The 20,160-nt window shown below is 44.1% G+C and overlaps 1 protein-coding gene across 1 annotated transcript; it reads right to left on the minus strand.

The window, feature by feature from the left end:
• Nucleotides 1-14,119: 14,119 nt before the first annotated feature.
• Nucleotides 14,120-18,388, minus strand: RPS21 (ribosomal protein S21). Its single transcript, XM_080354519.1, has 6 exons — nt 18,358-18,388; nt 18,035-18,119; nt 16,715-16,778; nt 15,057-15,128; nt 14,357-14,412; nt 14,120-14,182 (listed from the first exon to the last, which is right to left on the minus strand). Exons 2-6 carry the CDS (start codon nt 18,082-18,084, stop codon nt 14,173-14,175), a joined length of 252 nt encoding a protein of 83 aa, XP_080210645.1. The 5' UTR covers nt 18,085-18,119; nt 18,358-18,388; the 3' UTR covers nt 14,120-14,172.
• Between the last annotated feature and the right edge of the window lie 1,772 nt (nt 18,389-20,160).

A 20,160-nucleotide genomic window follows, 5' to 3' on the forward strand; every position in this document is an offset into this window, starting at 1 on the left:
CCCCTACAATTAAGAGCGCAGGCTCTGTCTGGTTTTGGCATCATTCATTTCTAATAGCTGCTGCCATATAACATACAGATGCTGTAGGTGAAATTAAACCTGGAACGCCACCACAATATATCATTTTTATCCCAATATCTGAAGTGAAAGGTATGCTCATGCTGGAATGCAACAATTTAAGTGTTGTTCCTGTCAATCTTGAAAAGCATTTGCAGTCAAATTGAGCTGCCCAAACTGCTTTATTCCATTTGAAAAAATATGAGTAATAAAAGTAGTGTTAGATGATGAGCACAGGAGACAGGTGATGCTGAAATGAATTAGCGTGTAAAGTCCCAGGGACTTATCTGTATCTCTTCATCCTGCAGGAACCTGATCCTTGTACTATTTTGATATATGTGGTCCTGCTTCAGGAGCACAGAGGCAAGTGGAAACAGTAGGAAAAAAAGCAGCGTCTGAGTAAGTCTGTGTCTAAATAGTGTGAAACACTGGGGTGGAGGCAGAGAACAGCTTTTGTACAGTAGAATCTGATCCCTGCAGATCCTCTCCTCCACAGTAGCCAAACAATTCCTGTTACAAAGGCAAGAGACTTTTTCTTCCTCACCATTGCCTCGATTAACCTGGGCGATGCAGGCAGCAGAGAGCACCCCATGTTCACAGCCGTGCACACTCCCATCCCACACACCCTTGTCCACATGGGGAGCCTGAGGGAGGCCAAACAAAGGGATTTTTCAGATTTCAAGTATGTACTGTTAGTACCACAGCTACAAACAGGATAAAAACAGGACCCAGCCCCTCTCTCCTCTCAAAAGCCACTGCCTGTGCCAGTACAGTTGCAAGTCCTTTATCTGTGCAAACAGTGTCCTCGGCTCCCCATTCAGCCTGTTACATCTAACGCAGGATTTAGTTAATCATATACAGCAAGAACACAGCCCTCTTTGTCAGAGCCCTGCAAGCGTAAAAGACTATTCAGGCAATGGGTGAGCATCACTTGAAATTATGATACTAACGAGGGTCAAACATTCCTTGTTTCCCTTCTGTTAGTCACATCGAGCCTGTGTAACGCAGTGGAAAATCTGCATCTGCCCACCTCTAGGTGCTGAACAGGCCAGTGCCCCTTGAGGGGTCTCCTAATGACCCCCCCACCACACTGGGGCTGCCCTGCAGACCTGGGCAGGCTGGAAGCACGTGGTGGCTACAGCTCCCATCCCCAGAAATGCACATGGCACCAGGAATCATAGAACCATAGAACACCAGGTTGGAAAGGACCACAAGGATCATCTGGTCAAACCTTTCTGGGAGAGGGCTACAGTCACGCCCAGGGCATTTGTCTTGGCAAGTAACTTTACGCACCTGTCACCAACTCTACGAGACTGGCTGCCACTGAAGCTGGTGCCTCAGAGGTACAAAGATCTGTGTACGCCTGCACCCGGTAGTGCCCCTCCAGCACACAGGAGATGGAACAATTTGGATTCCTACTACAAGCAAACTGCAGTGTTATTTCATCCCTCACTTCCCTACCATACGTGTGGCCGCCCTGCTTTTGGGATGGGGCTTGAATGCATCAGTAACATACAGTGGGGCTTGATGTAAACTCCACCAACCTCTTCTCAACCAACTACATCATGACATCTCAGCTACTTAACTCAATCTCTGCTTGGGAACTTAGAGGATTTGGTGTGCTAGAGTGGCAGCAACTCAAGCAGCAGTTTCCAGAAGCGCTTCTGTTGGGACTGAACCTCAAAACTGACAAAACCATTCCACAGATGCACCTCACACCCAAAATTAGGAATGAGCTTATGTTGTCTTGGGCTGGCAAATGGCCACAGGCTGCCCTATGTGGGCCGACCTACTGTCATCCCAAGACCTACAACAGCCAGGAGAAATGTGCGTGGGCAGAATTCCTGAGTCCACAACCGGCCTCAAAAACCAGATAATATCATGGGAAAACACAGGGATGACCCCTGGGGGAAGCAATCCTGTATCCCCAACAGCCCTCTTGAGAGCAACTCTAAAGCTGTCTTCACTATACATAATGCCATTAGTTTCTGTAACTGCAGTAAGTGATTAATGGTTTGAGAGCTGACTACCAAACACACTGCCTGGATCTGAGCAATTATTAAAAAAAAAAGTATATTCTATCAGCCAACCGTTTAATTATCAAGGTAATTAAGCACAGTGTGAAACTAATAGAAATGCTTCAGATTTTCAGAACGAGCTATTCGTTCTGCTCTGTTTATTGGAAAGAATCGGAGTACATAACAGGACATGAGTGTGGTTTATTCCTGTCCGTACCACCCATACCGTGGGCTGCGATGGAATTGCCGCAGGTCCAGGTACATGCTCTTCCATACACTCCCAAGGGAGAAAGTGGGCTGAACTTCCAAGAATCGGACAAGATTCCCATCATGGAGAGAATTCCCTTGGTAGGTTTGTACTGCCCCATTATCATAGTGGGCTTTATGTCACCCCTCTGATCTGCAGAGGGGAGTTTTTGGTGGTCTGGAGGAGCGCAGCGCTGAGCTCTGTGGTTTTGGGGGGATCTCACCCTCCTCTGGCGCTGGAAGCTCTCCAGGGAGATAATGCTGTCACTGAGAGATGAGCCCACTAGGACTGCTGGCACAGCATTTCTTTTCAAATGTAAACAGTTGTTCATGGTCCAAGAAAGCATTTCACACTGCCCAGCCCAAACGTTTAGAAAAACCCCTCCTCTCCCTGAGTCTTGCTTAAGAATCTCAATTTGATTTTCATTAAGTTAATGAGCTCTGGTGCTTTTCATCTGCCTTTTGGTTTCTGGACCATCTTTGTGGTGTACTTCAAGTTTTTCCTTACAGACTTCAGGAGCATAAATGCAGCTTTAAACAAAACGAAAGCTAAAAATTAAGCTGCAAGCAAAACATCCAATATTGCAAGACATGATAAAATCACAGGAGCTGGCAGGACTGGCAGGCTGCCCTCTCCTCCTCCATTCCTGGCCTATGTCCCTTTGTGAATTGGCCTTTGTTTGCTACAGATCCACTCTAGCGGTTTCTCACACCAGAAATTAAGCCCTATTTCATACAAACCTGGCCCAGAGGGCTTTTGGCTTCTAGCCAGAACATACATAGCATTTCTTTTTATTTGCTCTTCCTTTCTCAATCTCTCTCCCTTCAGGGTCCTGGTTTTCTTTTTTTTTTCCTTAAAAAAATCCTGATTTTACTGATTAAAGTGCTTACTTTCATGTCGATACATTTGTTTTGTACTGCCTTTAGGGTCATAAGGAAGTATAAATCATTTTGCATTTAAAGGGAGCTGGGAGAAAGCTGAGGAGAAAAAGGGATATTATCAAGCATTCCTTTGGTACTGACACACAGACACTGATATTAGCCTGGTGATGATTCAGGACTGGCAAGGAGGGCAATGGTATTTTCATACAATGAGACGGCCTGTGATGTGCCCGCAGCGGGCTGAGGGAACACGCTGTTATCAGCAGGGCTGTGCCAAAGGACGTGCTGCGAGTGTGGTGGGACACGGGGTCCTGTCACAGCTGCTGCACGCCTGGGAACAGGCATCCGAGACAGGGTACATCGCCACACACGCCCACTGCAATACACACTGCCGGTTCCCTAAGTGCTGTAGCTTCAAAATTACAGGGAGAATAGCACCCAACGAGCTGGTCTCTCAGCACAAACCCTGCGGTGCAGAAGGGGGCCAGATGGCTGACACCAGAGACAGTCACTCCAGACCATGCCTCTGCCAGATGTAATCGCCTGCATCTGGCACACACGTGCAGCCAGTCAGGGCCAGATTTCTTGTCTTACCAGACATGTCCGTGCTGCCAGCTCCTTCCCACAGGGCTGCTCCTCTCCTGCTGCAGAACACTGTTGGTTTCTTGGCTTTGCTCCCAGTGAACTTCTAGGCTGCTGCTGGACACCATCACCTCCCCAGAGGCAGGCACAGAGTCCTTCGCTGTTCTGCTGAGAATTAAGAAAACATCAGGTGAGGAATCTCTAAATGGAGACTGAGCAAAGCTAAACCTGCCCTCTCAGCTGGGTATAAATGTAGGTGGCTTCACAGTGAGATGGAAATCTGCATCTGAGGGCAAATGGATTCTGTCCCTCTTCCAAATGTGGGGGTCTGAGGTCAGAGAACTTTCTGGTGTGCAGCTCACAGATGCTGCCACCTTCCTAATTCCCAGGGTTTGTGGGACACAGGACCAGTGGTGACATCCCAGAATTCATGTGCTGTCCCCTGCTCACTTGCTCTGTGCAAGCACCTGTGCTCCTCAGGGCTGCCAGCACTTTGCTCTGAGACTGGCCTGCCTTTCTGGCTCTGGCTGCTCTCAGAGATCCCAAGACATAGCGTGAAATCTCTGATGAAGGAGAATAACCAGAATCAAGTTGGGAAATATTAGAGGACTGTAGGACAAGAAATGTTTACTTGAAGGTTTACACGTCTTCCCTCCCATTCTCTTCTTTTGTGCTCAGTTTGGACCTAATTACCATTTCCACCTTCAAGTTCTCTTCCCTGATCCTAGAGATCTGTGTGCAGGCCACTTCCAACAGATAACTAGTCCCTACCGAACCTCCACCAGCCCATTTCCTTCTCTCCCTCCTGCCTGTGAGATGAAACTTGTGCAATTCCCTGGTTGCTCCTCCCTAAGGGCTGGTTCTACCACCTTGTCAGCTGAGAAGACCTGGATCCCAAAAGCATTTGCTGAAAAACATGGGAAAAACAGTTACATCTACAAAGACCTCAAGTAGACTAGAGAATGGCACCTTTATCCAAATCTGTCTTTTTAAATCAATTTAAACTGAAATAAGATTCATTCTTCCCTTGTTCCCTCTCCAAAAATCAGCCGTGATCACGGGGAACTCTCAGTTTCACAAAGGCTGGAGACCAGAATGGGCCTCTGGCACAAGTATTGGGCAATTTATCACAGGAGATTACACTCGGCGAGGGTGCTCATGTGGTTAGGATTTAACAGTCAATTAAATAACACCGACATTCCTAACAAAGAAGCTGGGATTAAGGAAGGACTCCAAAACGACTCCTTTTCCTTCCCGACTCTGATGCCAACCTTGGGAATCTCGCTGTTATTAGCCCAGGTGTTCAATTAAAGCCAACCGGAACAAATAAAATTGCTTCTGTAATTTCACTACAATGGTGATCAGACGGTCAGGGCTGCCCTGGGGCAGCCAGGCCCTTTGGAAACGTGCAGAGGAAGCTGTGCTGTGTCTTGGACTTCACCAAAAGGATTCCAGCCGTGTGTTCAGTGCAAGTGACTACGCTGTTTCTGCTCAGGTCATTTCAAATGAGGAGATAGGGAGGAACTACTTCTTTTCAAAATTAATCACTACCAGACAGTGCAGATGAATGTGGTGCTGCTGGTTAGAAAATGCACATCCAGCTGTGATCACCCATGATTTACAAAGAACACGTGCAGTGCTTGTGCAGTGATCCGGACATCTGGGTCCTACATAGTGTATAGATACACAAAACCTCTCCCTTGCCAATCCCTTCCAGCAGGCAGCAGTACCTCCCTCCAGATCTCAATACTGCTCACATCTACATCATTCTTTAACCATAAATCCACAGTTTTCCATAAGAAAGCTGTGTGTTTTGCTTGCTTTTTTTTTTTTCCAAGCACTAAATACGAATTTTATCCCAAACATCTGTCTCATTTTTATTGAGCCATGATACCTCAATACAAATGCTTGAGGCAAACACAGAATTAAGACACATAGATTGCCATGGTGTGGACTCATGTCCTTCTCCTCAAGTAATCTTCATCTGCCAAGGAGCAGGGCAGCTCTGCATCTGCACTGATAACACCGAAAGGGTGACAATGACACAGGAAGGTGATGCTGTCCATGTGTTCATGCTTCAAGGAGCATGGGGCTGTTAGGTGTCTGATTACAAATCCCAGGAGAGACACTGGTACTGTGTCTTAATGAAGACTTTTCTTATTCCAACAGACATTTATGATTAGAAAATCAGATCCCAAAGTCAACATTTAAACAACCCCCATATTTCTGATATGTCATTTTTGCCAATATATGTTGTCTTACTCATTAGTGCATTTCCCATCCACCCAAGTGACAGCCAAACAGTAGTTTGAGCTTGTTTATTGGAACAGAAACACATTCTGCTCCTTCTCCCTAAGGCCACACAGAACTAGCACCCCCCCAAACATTTTCCAGGAAGTAATGACTTTTGGGAACCCAAAAGATAGAATGGAAGTGGTTGCTCAGAACAAGCAGCTGTAGATCCCTTGGGGCAACACACAATGCAGAACGGGATGCTGCCTGACACTCTGTTTAAATTGGGTGGATTTATGAGCTTCTCTGATAACAACTGTTATCTGGAGGTAGAATCAGTTACTGCCGCCCCCTTTTGTTGGAATTTCTCTTGGTTTGTTCTGTTCCCAGGTCTGAGCACTTCTGGAGAGCTTTGCTGGAGCTTTGTCATTTGCAAATTCATGAAGATGGGAATTGAAGTCTAATGGTATTCTGTGAATTTGCATTAAAGGCTCTATTGACCTCAGAGATCCAAGAAGTCTTTAGATTGGGACAGAATAGTAGGACCAAAGGTGGCAGCCACAACCATGTGCCTTGGAGTAGCAGCGGGTTATACAATGATCCGTCCTTCGTGCCATTTGTGACTCCTGAATCCCAACTACTGATACAAGAAATGGGTGACTGAGAACAGACTCCCCACGAGCGTTGCTTTTTGCCATTTGGAGTCCCCAAATACCAGAGGCACTATCTCAAGCTGCAGAGTGTTGTAAATCAGAGTCACTATTTCCAGCAGTCAACTTTGATAAGACCCTCCTCTCAATACTCACCTCCTTAAGGAAGAAAAAATGCTCAAACAGCCCTATAAATGGTACTGGATTCAAAAAGAGAAAAAAGATACCTGGATTATTTTATTTGCATGTCCAGGATGGTGTAAAAATTCCCTGAAGAAATCATAAAAACAGTGGTTAAAATAGTAAATTAGGACACCCGCCTCTCTCTCAACTCTACCAAGCAGATCTTCTTTAAAGAATATATTCCTTGTGTAGCAGTTATTCAAATAACCATGCTGCCTCATATTGTATTCTATGAACACTCTTCAAATTGATTCAAAGCTTCCTAATTTGTTCATAACATTCATTTTAGAGATGGGTAAATTCTAGTATAGGATGTAGCAGTCGACTGGTCTTGCTCAAAACAAACCTGACTGTCAGAAGTAGAAACGAGGTCTTTTTTGTTAAAGGCACTGAAATCAATGAGGGGTTGAGTATCAGACCAGGGACAAGACACAAGATTTCTGGTAAAGTGACAGAATTTTATATTTTTACATAAACACATGGCAAGTTGTTACACATATATGTGTATGAGACTTTCCTGGATATTTAAAGCTTTCATGGAATTAAGACTTAGGGCAGTGAGTCAGCACTGGTTCAAGCTGAGGCAAGGATTGACTTTGCTGTCAGGATAGTCTCAAACCAGCTTGAACACTAAAGCCGACAGAGATACCTGACAAACAATGCATTCTTGAATATAAAAAACTCTGCATCTAGGGCCTTAAGAACAAGCCGGGTTTGATACCAACCATTCAGCAGCCAAGATCAGAAGCAAACGTTGGCCACAGTGTCATTATGGGTACACTGGCACCTGTCCCACACCCCCAAAGCCCTGGTTCCCGAAACCAGTGCAGCGTTTGGGAGAACATTAAAAAAAAATCATAAAAAATAAATAAAAATGAAAGGGTTTGTGCCTAATGTGGTGACACATATCACTTGGCAAGGAGGTGACTGCTGAGACATCATTTTCCTCTGCAATCAAAAGATCCAAGGCTTGGCAGCGTGGCCTTCTGCAGGGTCTCCAAAGAGATGTTTCCAGGAACGGGAACTCCATGCTACAATGATCAAGTTCCCTCTCAGGTAACACACTTTGCAGCCTGGAAGCTGCTTCCTTAATCTGCCTGTTGTACTTTGCGTTTTAATCAGCACCATCTGTGATCAGCTTCCTTTTGTTTACTTATTTTTGTGTACAGGCAGTCTTAGTTCCTCAGAATTTGGTCAGCTTGCCTGGAAACTCTTCCAAATTGGAGATGACCAGCTGATGTACAGAACCGATGGTTCCAGGCACTTGAGAGCAGACACAAGGCAGCAGCAAGAGTGACCCATGGGCAGTCAGCGAACTGCAGCATCGACTTTTTAAGGTTGTTATTTCCTCAGCACAGCTGGCCCGGGGGCTGCAGAGTCACAGATCTGGCTCCTGCGCCTGGCTGAGCCATCCAGCACAAATGACCCCATTTTCCCAGGAATGCGGAGGGAGTTTGCTGCGAGCACGGCTCCATTGGCCAGAACAGAAATCAGGCTTGTAAATCCCTTTCTTTTAGCACCAAACTAGTCAAAGGCAGAATTAAATCCTCAGCCTTTCTAGTCCTTGTAGAGGAAAGAACTGAATGAAGCAGGGACAAGCTGCAAGTAATGACCTCTGCCACCGCCCCAGCGCACTAGCCAATTTGTTTTGAAGTGCTATTTTTATTCAGCCTCAGACATTTGAAACACTTTGCCTAGAGCATGAACTATCACATTTCCCAGCTCAAAGAGCATTCCATGCAGAGTTGTGCTAAATGCTTTGTTTTCTGAAATAAAACATGCAGTACCTTAGCATTTTTGCTTGGCTTTACTTACCTGACAGGCACTGCAACTCGTGAGAGAGAGCAATGCTCTGATTCACTTTGATCCCCATGAGGATGCCAGCACATTCCCTTCTGGTACACAGCAACAGATGGATCAAGGTGCTTCTCAGGACTCCGGTGCCCTGTGAAAGCAGCAAAAATATTATTGCATTTAGAGCCAGACAAGAGACCTGGGTATGAAACAGCTCGATTTTGATGCACATGGTGTGTCCTAGCACACAGTTTACAATCAGCTCAAAATGCATCAAAATGCAAAGCGTGACTTTTAGCTCCATCCCTGCAATAATCCCCGATCGATGTCCAGCAAGCCCGGTCTTGCTGCGCCAGGATCTTTGTTCATCTTCTCAGAAGAACATCTGTGCTGGGTTAACAGATAATAAACACACAGGTCTGGGGCTCCAATGATCTGCATTTCAATCCTGGTGCTATCAGATGGCTTTGGATGGCCATAACTCACTTTCCTGGGTGCGAAACAAGGATAAATACACAGATGTCTCTACAAAGCTGGTGGGGATCAGCCATGGGAGAAGCACAACACAAAAGCAAGGCGCAATACATACAAAACCTCAACACTGACCTTATTACCCTGTTTCCCCTAAAATAAGACCTACCCCAAAAATAAGTCCTAGCATGATTTTTTCAAGATCTTTGAGGATGCTCAAAATAGAAGCTCCACTCAAAAAATAAGCCATAGTCACAGTTAATTTAAAAGTCAATTTAAATAGTGTCCAGGCAGCTATACATGTAAAAAAGTAATAGGTTTTGGAGCAAAAATTAGTATAAAACCCTGTCTTATTTTTGGGGAAACAGGGTAATTGCTCTTAATTATTAAAATCTCAGTATCTGCTGTTCCTATTGAGAATTTAGCCAAGAACTCCTGCACAATATTAAACAATAATGTATTTCCCATCAGGAAAAAAATGCCTAATTAGTTTCCTATGTTTTTTTCCACAGCTGATTAGTCCAACATACATATGGGGAAGCTGCCTCCCCTGGGATGCGTCAACGCAAACAGTCAGCAATGAATTAACTAAAATCAAACCCTCGCTTAACCCGTTCACAGTAATATTTGCAGCAGAGGTGTTTTTATCGCTGTGTGGCACTAAGAGTGGCAGCAACTGAACAAAACAGGAGGTGGGAACAGGCAGCTCTCCCTGATATCCAACTGAAAAAACAAAATCACTGGCAAATCCAATGTAACAGCTCAGCTCAGAGCTCTAGGTAGGCTTTCGGCAGCCTCAGCATCACTGCATGCCTTAGGAAAATAAACCATATTCCTCCTCACATGCCATCCCGGCTTGTTCTCTGCAGGGAGCACTAGTGGGACAGGCTCTGCTCCACACTCCTGGGGTAATGGATACACATGAAGGCAAACCCACCCACCCTCCCATTTTTGGCCCTTTTTATTCCTCTTCTCCTTTATTCCCAGAGCTCCTTTGTGCAGCAGGGAAACACGCTGCCCCTTGTCTTCTCCCAGCCTTGGCAGCGTTTTCCCTGTTCGGCACCTTGCAAGCAGAGCTGATGTTATCAACGCTGCCAATTCTGTGCCTCTGACAACAGAAGATGCAGTGGCCTGCTAACCCCAGACCTCTGATCCCAACACACAGCTGAGATTGGCTAAAGCAGCTTTTCAACACCACACAGTTCATTAAAAGTACCTCAAGGCTTAAAAGAAACAAAATGGGTATTGAGACATCAACAAGCTCCCACCAACGAACAAGGTGCTTTAAGTAGACAGGCTCTGCCCAAGCAGCAAAATTTTGGCCAAAGACACTAAAATAGCCCCAGTGAAATCAGATGTCTTCAGGATGCCCCTGCCAAGTCCTCGTAAGTAACAGGAAAGAATTTCATGACTTGGTGCAATGTAACCATGTAAGGACAACTCTGTCCATCTTGTACAGTATGAGTACAGTTCATTCCCTTTCATGGCTCTGGAAGATCTGAACTATTCCTGTCTCAGGGAAACAAAGAACATTTTACATCACAATACTAGAAAATGCAACTCAACATGGATTTTTAAAGGGACACGTGTTCTGCCTTGCGAGGATTCTGCAGGAACTTTTATAAGACCTCACGTGCTGCACAGTCTTGCTGGCAAAGGCTGTGAATTCAGGAGCCCTTTAGCACAGCACTGACCCATTTCCCATTGAATGAGGTTTCACGACATGGCACCATAACATTTCATAAGCTTATTTTGACATGAAGCTAATGAAAAAGTAATTTATTTCATTTTTTTTTTTTTAAATTCTGAAAAACAGCAAGCAGAATTACAAAGCAGAGTTTTAGATTACAAAGTAATTCTTAAATACTCAATCAAAACGGAATTGTTAATTTGGTTTTGCTGTACACCAATGGAGTTTTACTGCTTAAAAAGCCATCTGAGAGACCGTGAGTTCATCTTGAACTTTAAGCCGTCAGTTCCCTTTGCCTGATGGAGGAATTCCACTGAAATCCACAGGGATGAACTGAGTCCCAGGGGATTAGAAGCAAGTCAACAATATTTAAACTCTTTGGTAAACCACTCATTTATCAGCAGTAAACAGTTACTGGTTTTATTTAAAGTTCTACCCTAATGCCAAGGCAGAAGCAGCTAATTTAAGATATGTCAGAAAGAAACATCAAGTCCAATTAAAACTTATCTCCCTTTACTGTGTATAAAGGAAAGTAATGAGGATTGGACATAAGCCAAGCTGAAATCACTCCAGTTTGGAGACTGTATTTGTCTTTCCAAAACATAACTCAAAACTGAAGTGTGGGTTCATATTTTTTTTCCTGAATGTGGTATTTACAAGGTATCTCCCCTGTATTTCTGTGTTATGTTCAACATTGAATTCAACATGAAGCCTTTTTTTGGTCTTTTTAGCTGAGTTCCTCCTTACTTGAAACATCCAGGAGTTTATCTTTAAAAGTTCTATCAGTTTGGAGGACAACTAGTAAATTCAAGTGGTATCAGTGGGAAGACAGAACGTGCAACCAAAGATCTCTTAGTTTATATCCAGACAGTGGCTTACGCTTGAAATCCTAATTCACTTAATGACTTGAAAGAAACATGATTCGAATTAGAAAACCACAGCACACTGCAGTGACACATTAAGATGGCCTGATTTGCTATGCCTTGGTTCAATAGATGTTCATGGTATCAAGACAGGACCTTCTAAAGAAATACGCTGCATTTTGACATGTCTGAGAAGTCAGAAAAACGCAGATAAGGAGAAAGATCCTACACTTGGGTAGTTCAGTCATCGTCCTCCTTGGTTCAGAGGCGAGAGCATCCCTGTTCCAGGCTCTCCTGAGAGAAGCCCAAGGCTTTTCCCACACCCACATGTACCCACAGCAACTTGCTAACAAGTCAGAAATAGGCCACATGGAAACCAGCTCTACACAGAGACAGCTTATGGTATAAACAGGAAAGCATCACCAGAACAGTTTCTATCACCGGAGAAAACTTTGAGAGAGGGACTATGCAGAGATCTGGGTACAGACAAGCAAAAAGGTCATCCCAGGGACGATCACACAGGAGTGAACACAGTGTAATCTGCGTATAACCTTTCTCGGCAATTCTTCAGAATGCATGATCTGAAGGACGGCCTGTGTATGGTTGTAGATATTACATAATTGGTAAAATGCAGCTGTCAATGGAAGTTTTCAATACATGTCATATAATGCTGGCATATTTTAAAATTACCAACATCATATATACATTCTGCTGAAGTGACAAACCCCAGCTGACAACATGCTGTGCACAAACAAAATCTACCAAGGCAGAAGCGGCACCTAGCAGAAGGATCCAGCCTTTTCCAGAATCCCTCTTGCAACACGAAAAATCAGAGACATGACACCACTATGCATTGAAGTCCTTGCGGAATTATAGCCAAAGTAAATCAGAAATCTCTTTTCCCAACAGAGGTACTAACGATTTTAACTAGACGCTTTAAGACACAAAAGTATCTTTGAATATTCTTTCCCCTTCCTCGCACCTGTATCTCAGTGCAGCAGTTGCTTCTTGCTTAACACCTACTGCAATTCGGTTTCTCAGTTTCTGCAGACAATATAGGAAACAGAGAATTCTGGAGAGATTTTGCTATAGAGCTTAATGTTGTTAAGACAACAAATTCTTAATACTGCTGAAAGCACTTGGGCCCACTGGAATGATGCATGAGATCCCAAAGGTTCATTAGCACAGCTAGTGCACCTTAAGCATTGCACTGTCCAAACATGGTGATACCGAAGGTGAATGTGAAGAGCTCATGGAAGAAAAAACAAAACAAAGCACAATGAACAAAACCCAACAGCAAAAAAAACCCCATAAAGGCCATGAAACAACTTGTTTCTGGTGTTTCTGGCACACAAAGCAGGAGCAAGTTCGAGGTGTCAGGATCCAGCACTGCCAGGTCAGGATGTTTGTACATCTTTTAAACGCTTGTGTTTGACAGCCCATCTGTGCTCTCAGCCCTGCAGGATCACCAGCTTCTTTCTAACCCGATATCTGAAGTTAACTCCTGGCAGTAACTCAGCAAAGCTTGTGGTTTGAGTAGCCTGAGCCAAGAAATCACATTTTTCTCTCACAATCACTGCCTCAGAAGCTTTCCATTATCAGAAAAACAACCAGTTCCAATTAACACTAAAGACCTGACATACAACAGTAAAACTCTGAAGCAGCTCTTTCCACCTACATTATAAAAACTTGTGTGTCGGGCCAGAAGTGTGAAGTGATAGAAATCAGCCCAAGACATGGAACCAACAGAGGCAACGTCAGCAGGTGTAGTCAGTTGAACTGCTTGCATCCTCTCTCAATCCCACTAGCACAATAGCTGAAAAAAATAACATATCAGGCAGTAGAAAGACTACCTACCCCTCAAAGGACTACGAAGTAATTTACTAAAATATTGCCAAATGTAGTTATTTATCCTGAAATTATTTCCCTGCTATTTTAACATCAAGGTCTTTTATATAAGAGTAAAAATGTAAAACTTTAAAGAGTCTCATATGGCAATCAGTCTGAAGTATTTCTGGTCTTTTCCATGAATTCCAGTTTTAATAATTTGCTTAGAGAATGTGTGTCAATGGCAGTGAGCCTCTACCAGCAGAAAAAGCACTACACTTTGATATAATAACCAAAAGAATCCCCTTAGTTTTTCCAGTGAAAAAGCAGCAAGCCAAATTAGATTGCTACATTGCAAAATGTTCCATTACAGACCCATAAAGAAGCTGAGCTGCACTTGCAAAACCTTTTAAATCCAGAAGGAAAGATATTAGTGAACTAAAGAGTAAAGCTGAAATTCTTGATTTTCAACTCTGGTACTGCTTTACAAGCCAATTTGTCTTAAGAATTCACAATCAGAATCTGTATTTCTTTTGAAGACACACATTTCTAACTCCTTTCAGACTAGCTACATTAAATCAAACAATGTTTACAACTTGAACAAAAGACACAACACAATGTAGGTTGGTTTGAACTCTTTATTTTACATCAGATGCTCCATATTCGAGTTGCTTCGGTTAGAAGTTCCTAGAAGAAAATGAAACAAACATTGTTATTAGTTTGCTTCAACAGCTCAAGTAAATATTTTTGACCAACTGTGTAATCATCCTATAAACAGTCTATATATTTTAATCCTAAAAGTTGGATTTGGCTATGGAAGTTACCCCTGCAAGAGTGAGAGGATAAGATAAACATACATACTTGGAAACAATTCCATCATTTTTTGCCAGACGCAGAATGGAGTCATCTGATTCACCCTTTAAAAAAAATAAAAGATGATTCTGAAGTGACCAAATAATTGCTGATACACATAAGAAAGAAAGACAGCTGCAGTGTTTAATGCTGGTAGGGAAATGCACAATGCTTTCCACAGATCACTATGTTTTGTACGCACAGATCAGCGTTTTCCAAACAAGCTGTTAAAATTCTTTGTTGTCATTTAGGATAAGAAATAGTCTTAACTTGATAGAATATGCACTTGCATTAACAAGATAATACTGCTGGGTAAGCAGACTACTGATGAACTCTAGGAAGATTCACACCGTGTTGAACAAAATTAATTCATGGTAGCATCATCTCTAATAATTATAAAAAAATAGGTATTAGTACCTTGGTACATTCTTATAAGAAAAAAAATCACATACGCCCTTCAGTGATTAAAAAAATAAACATAGGTAATTCTACAAACCAAAGGATTGAGGAAAAAAAACAGAAGAAACAGATTCTTGCAAATGAATTTGTTCCCATCTTCACTCTGCCTTCATTATTCCCACAAAACGCGCTTCCTCCAGAATGTGCTGAAGGCAGAATGTGTTTCAGGACCAAACAGAAATCTAAAAAAGTACTTACTAATCAATATAAAAGGAAGCACAATAATATTGTATGTCAAGAAAATACTTACCATTCTACGAATTGCTCCACAGATGGCGTATGTTTTGAACTGGCCATTTACTCTGCCTGTTACCTTGTCAACCTGTAATGACAACTAAGTTACTCCACACAGATTCTCACAAGATTTTATATTTACATCACATTTGTCAAGCACTCAAAGATGCAAATGGCTTGTTAAATTCTGCAAACTACAAACCTCAAGGAAAATACTGAAGTTAAAGACGATTATAGAATATATTTTCACAGTGAATTTATCGTTTATTAGATAGTGCAGCTATAAAACTGAATAACAAGAACATCGTAGAACACGGTAGCCAAAAGAAGAAAATATCTGAGTTCTCAAAAACTAGAGAAGTATAAAGTCTACCTGGGGATCCTACTGCCTTTGTTATTTTTTTTAATGTTTCTTTTAAGGTCAGAGTTATGGAAAACTGAAGTGAAGGAGGGAAAACTATGGTCTTGTTGGGCAGAAAAACAACCAACTTGAGAGACACAAATTATCTCACTTTCTCCAGTTGCTCAGAAATTTAACAGAAAAAAAGACTGAGCAATATAAATAGTGAAATTAAACAGTGTAGTAAAGCCAGTAATACCATGTGGGTTTGTTTTCAAGATCTGCTAATCTCTGATCCTTTGAAGGTAAGAAATAGGCATCACTGAAGGAACGAAGCAGTGAATAAGAAAAGTATTTGCCTTATCACTTACAGGAAATTGCAAACAGTATCTTCAAAAACTATTTTTTAAGTCAGACAGATAACACAAGACATCCAGTTTAAAAATACGGGAATGTAGTCTTGTGGTCTCCTATTCAAGAAGAAATAAATCAAGCTATATAGCTCACATAGGATAAGAACATTGTGTGCACAGAATTCCTGCAAGATTAATACCAATAAACAAATGAAGGGAAAAAAAGCATGCTAAAAGGAGTTTAAATTAACTGGAGCCCATGTGCATTTGCTGGGATCCTGCAGGAGTCAAGGCTTTCTCAGCACATCTGTTAAGCTCGGAGGGATCTGCAATAATTCTACCATGAGAAGATGAAATTAAACTCAGACAAGAACAAATTCCTTATGTTACAGAAAGAAAACCAGATACATGAATACCAAGTCGATGCAAATAGCCAGCCTGCCTCAGGGAAGATTCTAAGCATATAACACCCCAAGCACTGAATTAATCAAACGATAACGCTGCACACAAAACACACAAGCAATTTCATTTGTCACCTCTCAAGAGCAGCAGTGTCAAGTATTAACAGGAATGATTAAAGCAGAACACGGAAGATGGCATTTTAGTTAAGCAAAGAGGAAAAGAAGTAGAGTTCTGCGCTGGAAACTGTATCTTAAAGTTTGGACAAACTAGAAAAAAGCACGAAGAATATCAACAAAAATACAAAATTAAAAAGGAGGGTGCACAGGGACAGACTGAAGAGCGGTTCTTTTTTAGACAGGTGAAGGTACAAGGAATAAGAATCAGCCAGAAGCAAACATTTCTTCTTTCCTTCTGGACAAGGAACTCTCTAATTCATAACTAAATGTCTAGTGTTCGGAAGTTGTGTTTAATCAAACAGTGAAGCAGAGCTTTGTGCAGTTCCCTCTGTTTCTTAACCTCTATCAAAAGTTTAAAAGTGTGGCTGGCTCTCTCATCACACAGTTCTGTTACAGAACTTACCTCAGAAATGTTTATCTGGATAGAAGCATGATCCTTAGCACCAATTATTCGGTTGCTAGCAGAGCTAAAGAATAAAATCACAAGATATATTTAAACAAAGTCAAATCTACAGCAGCTAATTAAAGCTGTGCAAGAAGTTTAGAGAACAGTTTAAGCTTTCAGAGCTCAACAAATTTAAATGCAGTTTTAAGTAGATTTAAATGAGACTGTCACTTGGTAGTATCAGGCTAAGCTGCCAAATATCCCTTCACTTTGGTTTCCATGTGCCCAGTTCACCCCTATACAGTGCACACAGCAGCACAGTCCTTTAACACACAAAATATCAAGTTTTTCTTCTATAAAGTGCAAGGAAATACAGCAACTAAGGTCATTAATGAGAATGCAGTTTCTGTGCTTTTCATTGGGAGCAGCAGTTGGAAAATCTTAGAAATCACAGGTTGCAAAAAATATTTGACTTGAATCTAATAAAATACATCCAAATGATTTATTTTCCAGTGACTTTTTAACACACACATTTACAAAAAGTTCCTCGCTCTCCATTTGCTGTAATCTCAAAATTGTACTTAAGATGTGCTACCACAGCAATAAGTCATCGCTCAAGAGGGTCACTATGAGCTTGTAGCACAGAAGTGTTCGTTTGCTTCTGAAACAAACCCTAGAGGAGCTGCCACTGAATCATTTTGGTTGGAAGAGACCTTCAGGATTACCAAGTACAAGCATAGCCCAACTCTAGCACTAAACCATGTCCCTAAGAACACCTGAGCACCTTTTAAACCCCTCCAGGGATGGTGACTCCAGTACTGCTCTGGGCAGCCTGTTCCAATGCCCGACAGCCCTTTTGGTAAAGAATTTTTTCCCAATATCCAACCTCAACCTCCCCTGGTGCAACTTGAGGCCGTTTCCTCTCATCCTGTCCCTTGTTCCTGGGGAGCAGAGCCCGACCCCCCTGGCTCCAAGCTCCTTTCAGGCAGTTCAGAGATCAGAAGGTCTCCCCTCAGCTCCTGTTCTCCAGCTGAACCCCCCAAGTCCCTCAGCCGCTCCCATCACACTTGTGCTCCAGCCCCTCACCAGCTTTGTCACCTCCTCTGCACTCTCTTAGTATTTCAATGTCCTTCTTATGGTGAGGGACCCAAAACTGAACAAAGGATTCAACTTAACCAAGGTATACTTATACTTTTTATACGTATATGTAATACTTATATTTATTTGGCAGCTTCTCTTCACTACTACAGAAAAAAGAGGCTCTGGCACAGATCGTCAGGGCCTTGTGTCCCGGGTACAGATGCTGCAAACTCGCCGCCCGCTCAGGAAGCCGCTCACCATTTCCGCGGCACGTAGAGGTCCACGAACTCCCCGGCGTCGTTCTGCATCTCGCTGCTGAGGCACCGGCGCCGAGCGGTAACTCCTGCAAGTGACAAGGCCGAGCTCAAGGGCCGGCCCCTACGGGAACCCGCCCCGCGGCGAGCGGGCCCAGCCCGGGACACGCCGCCCCATTCCCCGGCCTCAGGGCAGCCTGGGAACCGAGGAGGGAACCGAGGAGGGAACCGAGGAGGGAACCGAGGAGGGCGCCTCCCCCGCCCCGCGGCACCGCTGGGGCCGCCCCAGTCGCTCCCCCCACAGCAGCGACACGACCGCGCTCCTACCTCGCGTGTGCGGCGGCGGAAAAGGATGAGCGGCGGCGGAAGCGGAAATACGTCACGAGGGAGGGGAGCGCTTCCGGCGTGCCGCGGCGATGTCACAGGGCGGCAGCGCGGCCGTTAAGTGTCCGTTAAACGGTCTCCATGGCTCCTCCAGCCCCCGCCCCTCCGGGAGCGGCATCGGCGCCGCCGCTCGGCCTCGTCCCGCCGGCCGGGGAGTTCGGAAGGGGGGCCCAAGCCCATCCGCCCCGGGGTCGCCGTTAGTGACGGGGCGGCCGTGGCTCCATGAACGTGAGGGGACTCACAATGTCAGGGGTTGAAGGGCCCTGGAAAGCTCACCCAGTGCAATCCCCCCATGGAGCAGGAACACCCAGATGAGGTTACACAGGAAGGTGTCCAGGCGGGTTGGAATGTCTGCACAGAAGGAGACTCCACAGCCCCCCTGGGCAGCCTGGGCCAGGCTCTGACACCCTCACCGGGAAGGAGTTTCATCTCAAATTTAAGCGGAACCTCCCGTGTTGCAGTTTGAACCCGTTGCCCCTTGTCCTATTATTGGCTGTCACCGAGAAGAGCCTGGCTCCATCCTCCTGACACTCACACTTTATGTATTTGTAAACATGAATGAGTCCCCCCTCAGTGTCCTCTTGTCCAGCTCCAGAGCCCCAGCTCCCTCAGCCTTTCCTCACACGGGAGATGCTCCACTCCCTTCAGCATCTTTGTTGCCCTGCGCTGGACTCTCTCCAGCAGTTCCCTGTCCTGCTGGAACTGAGGGGCCACAGCTGGACACAATATTCTAGATGCGATCTCACCAGGGCAGAGCAGTAATACAGAGTAATACACCCCAAGGTGCCATTGGCCTTTCTGGCCGCCAGGCCCCCCAGGTCCCTTTCCCCTACACTGCTCTCAAATGGGTCATTCCCAACCCACCCCAGTGCACATAAAAAACACTCCAAAAGAACACGTTTGGTTACAAAACATGTATCAAAACAGTGTTTATTTCACAGCGTCTTAACCTCACAAGTTCATGGGGAAAATACGGAATGGGCTACAACAAAGACCTTTAAATAATGGAGTAAGACAAACCCGGTATTGTTGACATGACAAGGTACAACAGCCTCTTCTCCAGAGAGTTCTCCAGCATCTGTACACAGCGCCAGAAACACCCTTGGCACAAACCAGCGCTTCTCTGCAAAGCAAGAGGAGTTGGGCTGGGAAAATGTCAGGCCAGCATATTATTAATATTTTGGGTCCCAGTTTATTAATGGACAAGGTAATAATAGTCCTTTGCCACACGGTGGCAGCTTTTCGGTGAAAATAGATTCCAACACAAGACTGCAAGCTATGCTCCAGAAACGGAAAAATCAACACATAGACAGACACAAGTTACCAGATCCCTGCAGAAGGGCTGTTTCTGCACAGACTCCGATGTACGAGGCACAGACCAATGCCACGGGACGGCATCGGCCCCAAACCCACGCTCTGCCAGAGACACCGGCCCGGTGTTTGCTACACCAGGTTGGTTTTGGCCTGTGCTCCAAGCAGCTTTTTATGCTCAGGAACACTGCACGTGCCCAAGCTGATGTTTAGAGTAACCTTTAGAGAACATAAAGCATCTTGTAATTTAGTGCTCCTTATCCTAACTTTCTTCTGAAAAAGAAAACCAAAGCTTGCCGGTTTATAATGAGAAACTGTAACTTCAGGGAGTGTAACTCCAGCCTGATACCCACTGCAGCTAGACAAGCTTCCACTGAATAGAGACCGCAAGGTGTTGCAAACCAAAGTGTATTTTTTTTCCTTAGATGGTGAGAA

This window comes from Nesoenas mayeri, assembly GCF_963082525.1.
Source record: "Nesoenas mayeri genome assembly, chromosome: 16".
NCBI lineage: Eukaryota > Metazoa > Chordata > Aves > Columbiformes > Columbidae > Nesoenas > Nesoenas mayeri.

What these genes read in the sequence shown, in the direction of transcription:
- RPS21 (XM_080354519.1), bottom strand. Translation starts at nt 18,084, where the DNA reads ATGCAGAACGACGCCGGGGAGTTCGTGGACCTCTACGTGCCGCGGAAA. An exon ending in TCCAGATAAACATTTCTGAG is followed by an intron (nt 15,129 to 16,714) that starts GTAAGTTCTGTA and finishes TTGTCATTACAG; the next exon opens with GTTGACAAGGTAACAGGCAG. An exon ending in GTGGAGCAATTCGTAGAATG is followed by an intron (nt 14,413 to 15,056) that starts GTAAGTATTTTC and finishes TTTTTTTTAAAG; the next exon opens with GGTGAATCAGATGACTCCAT.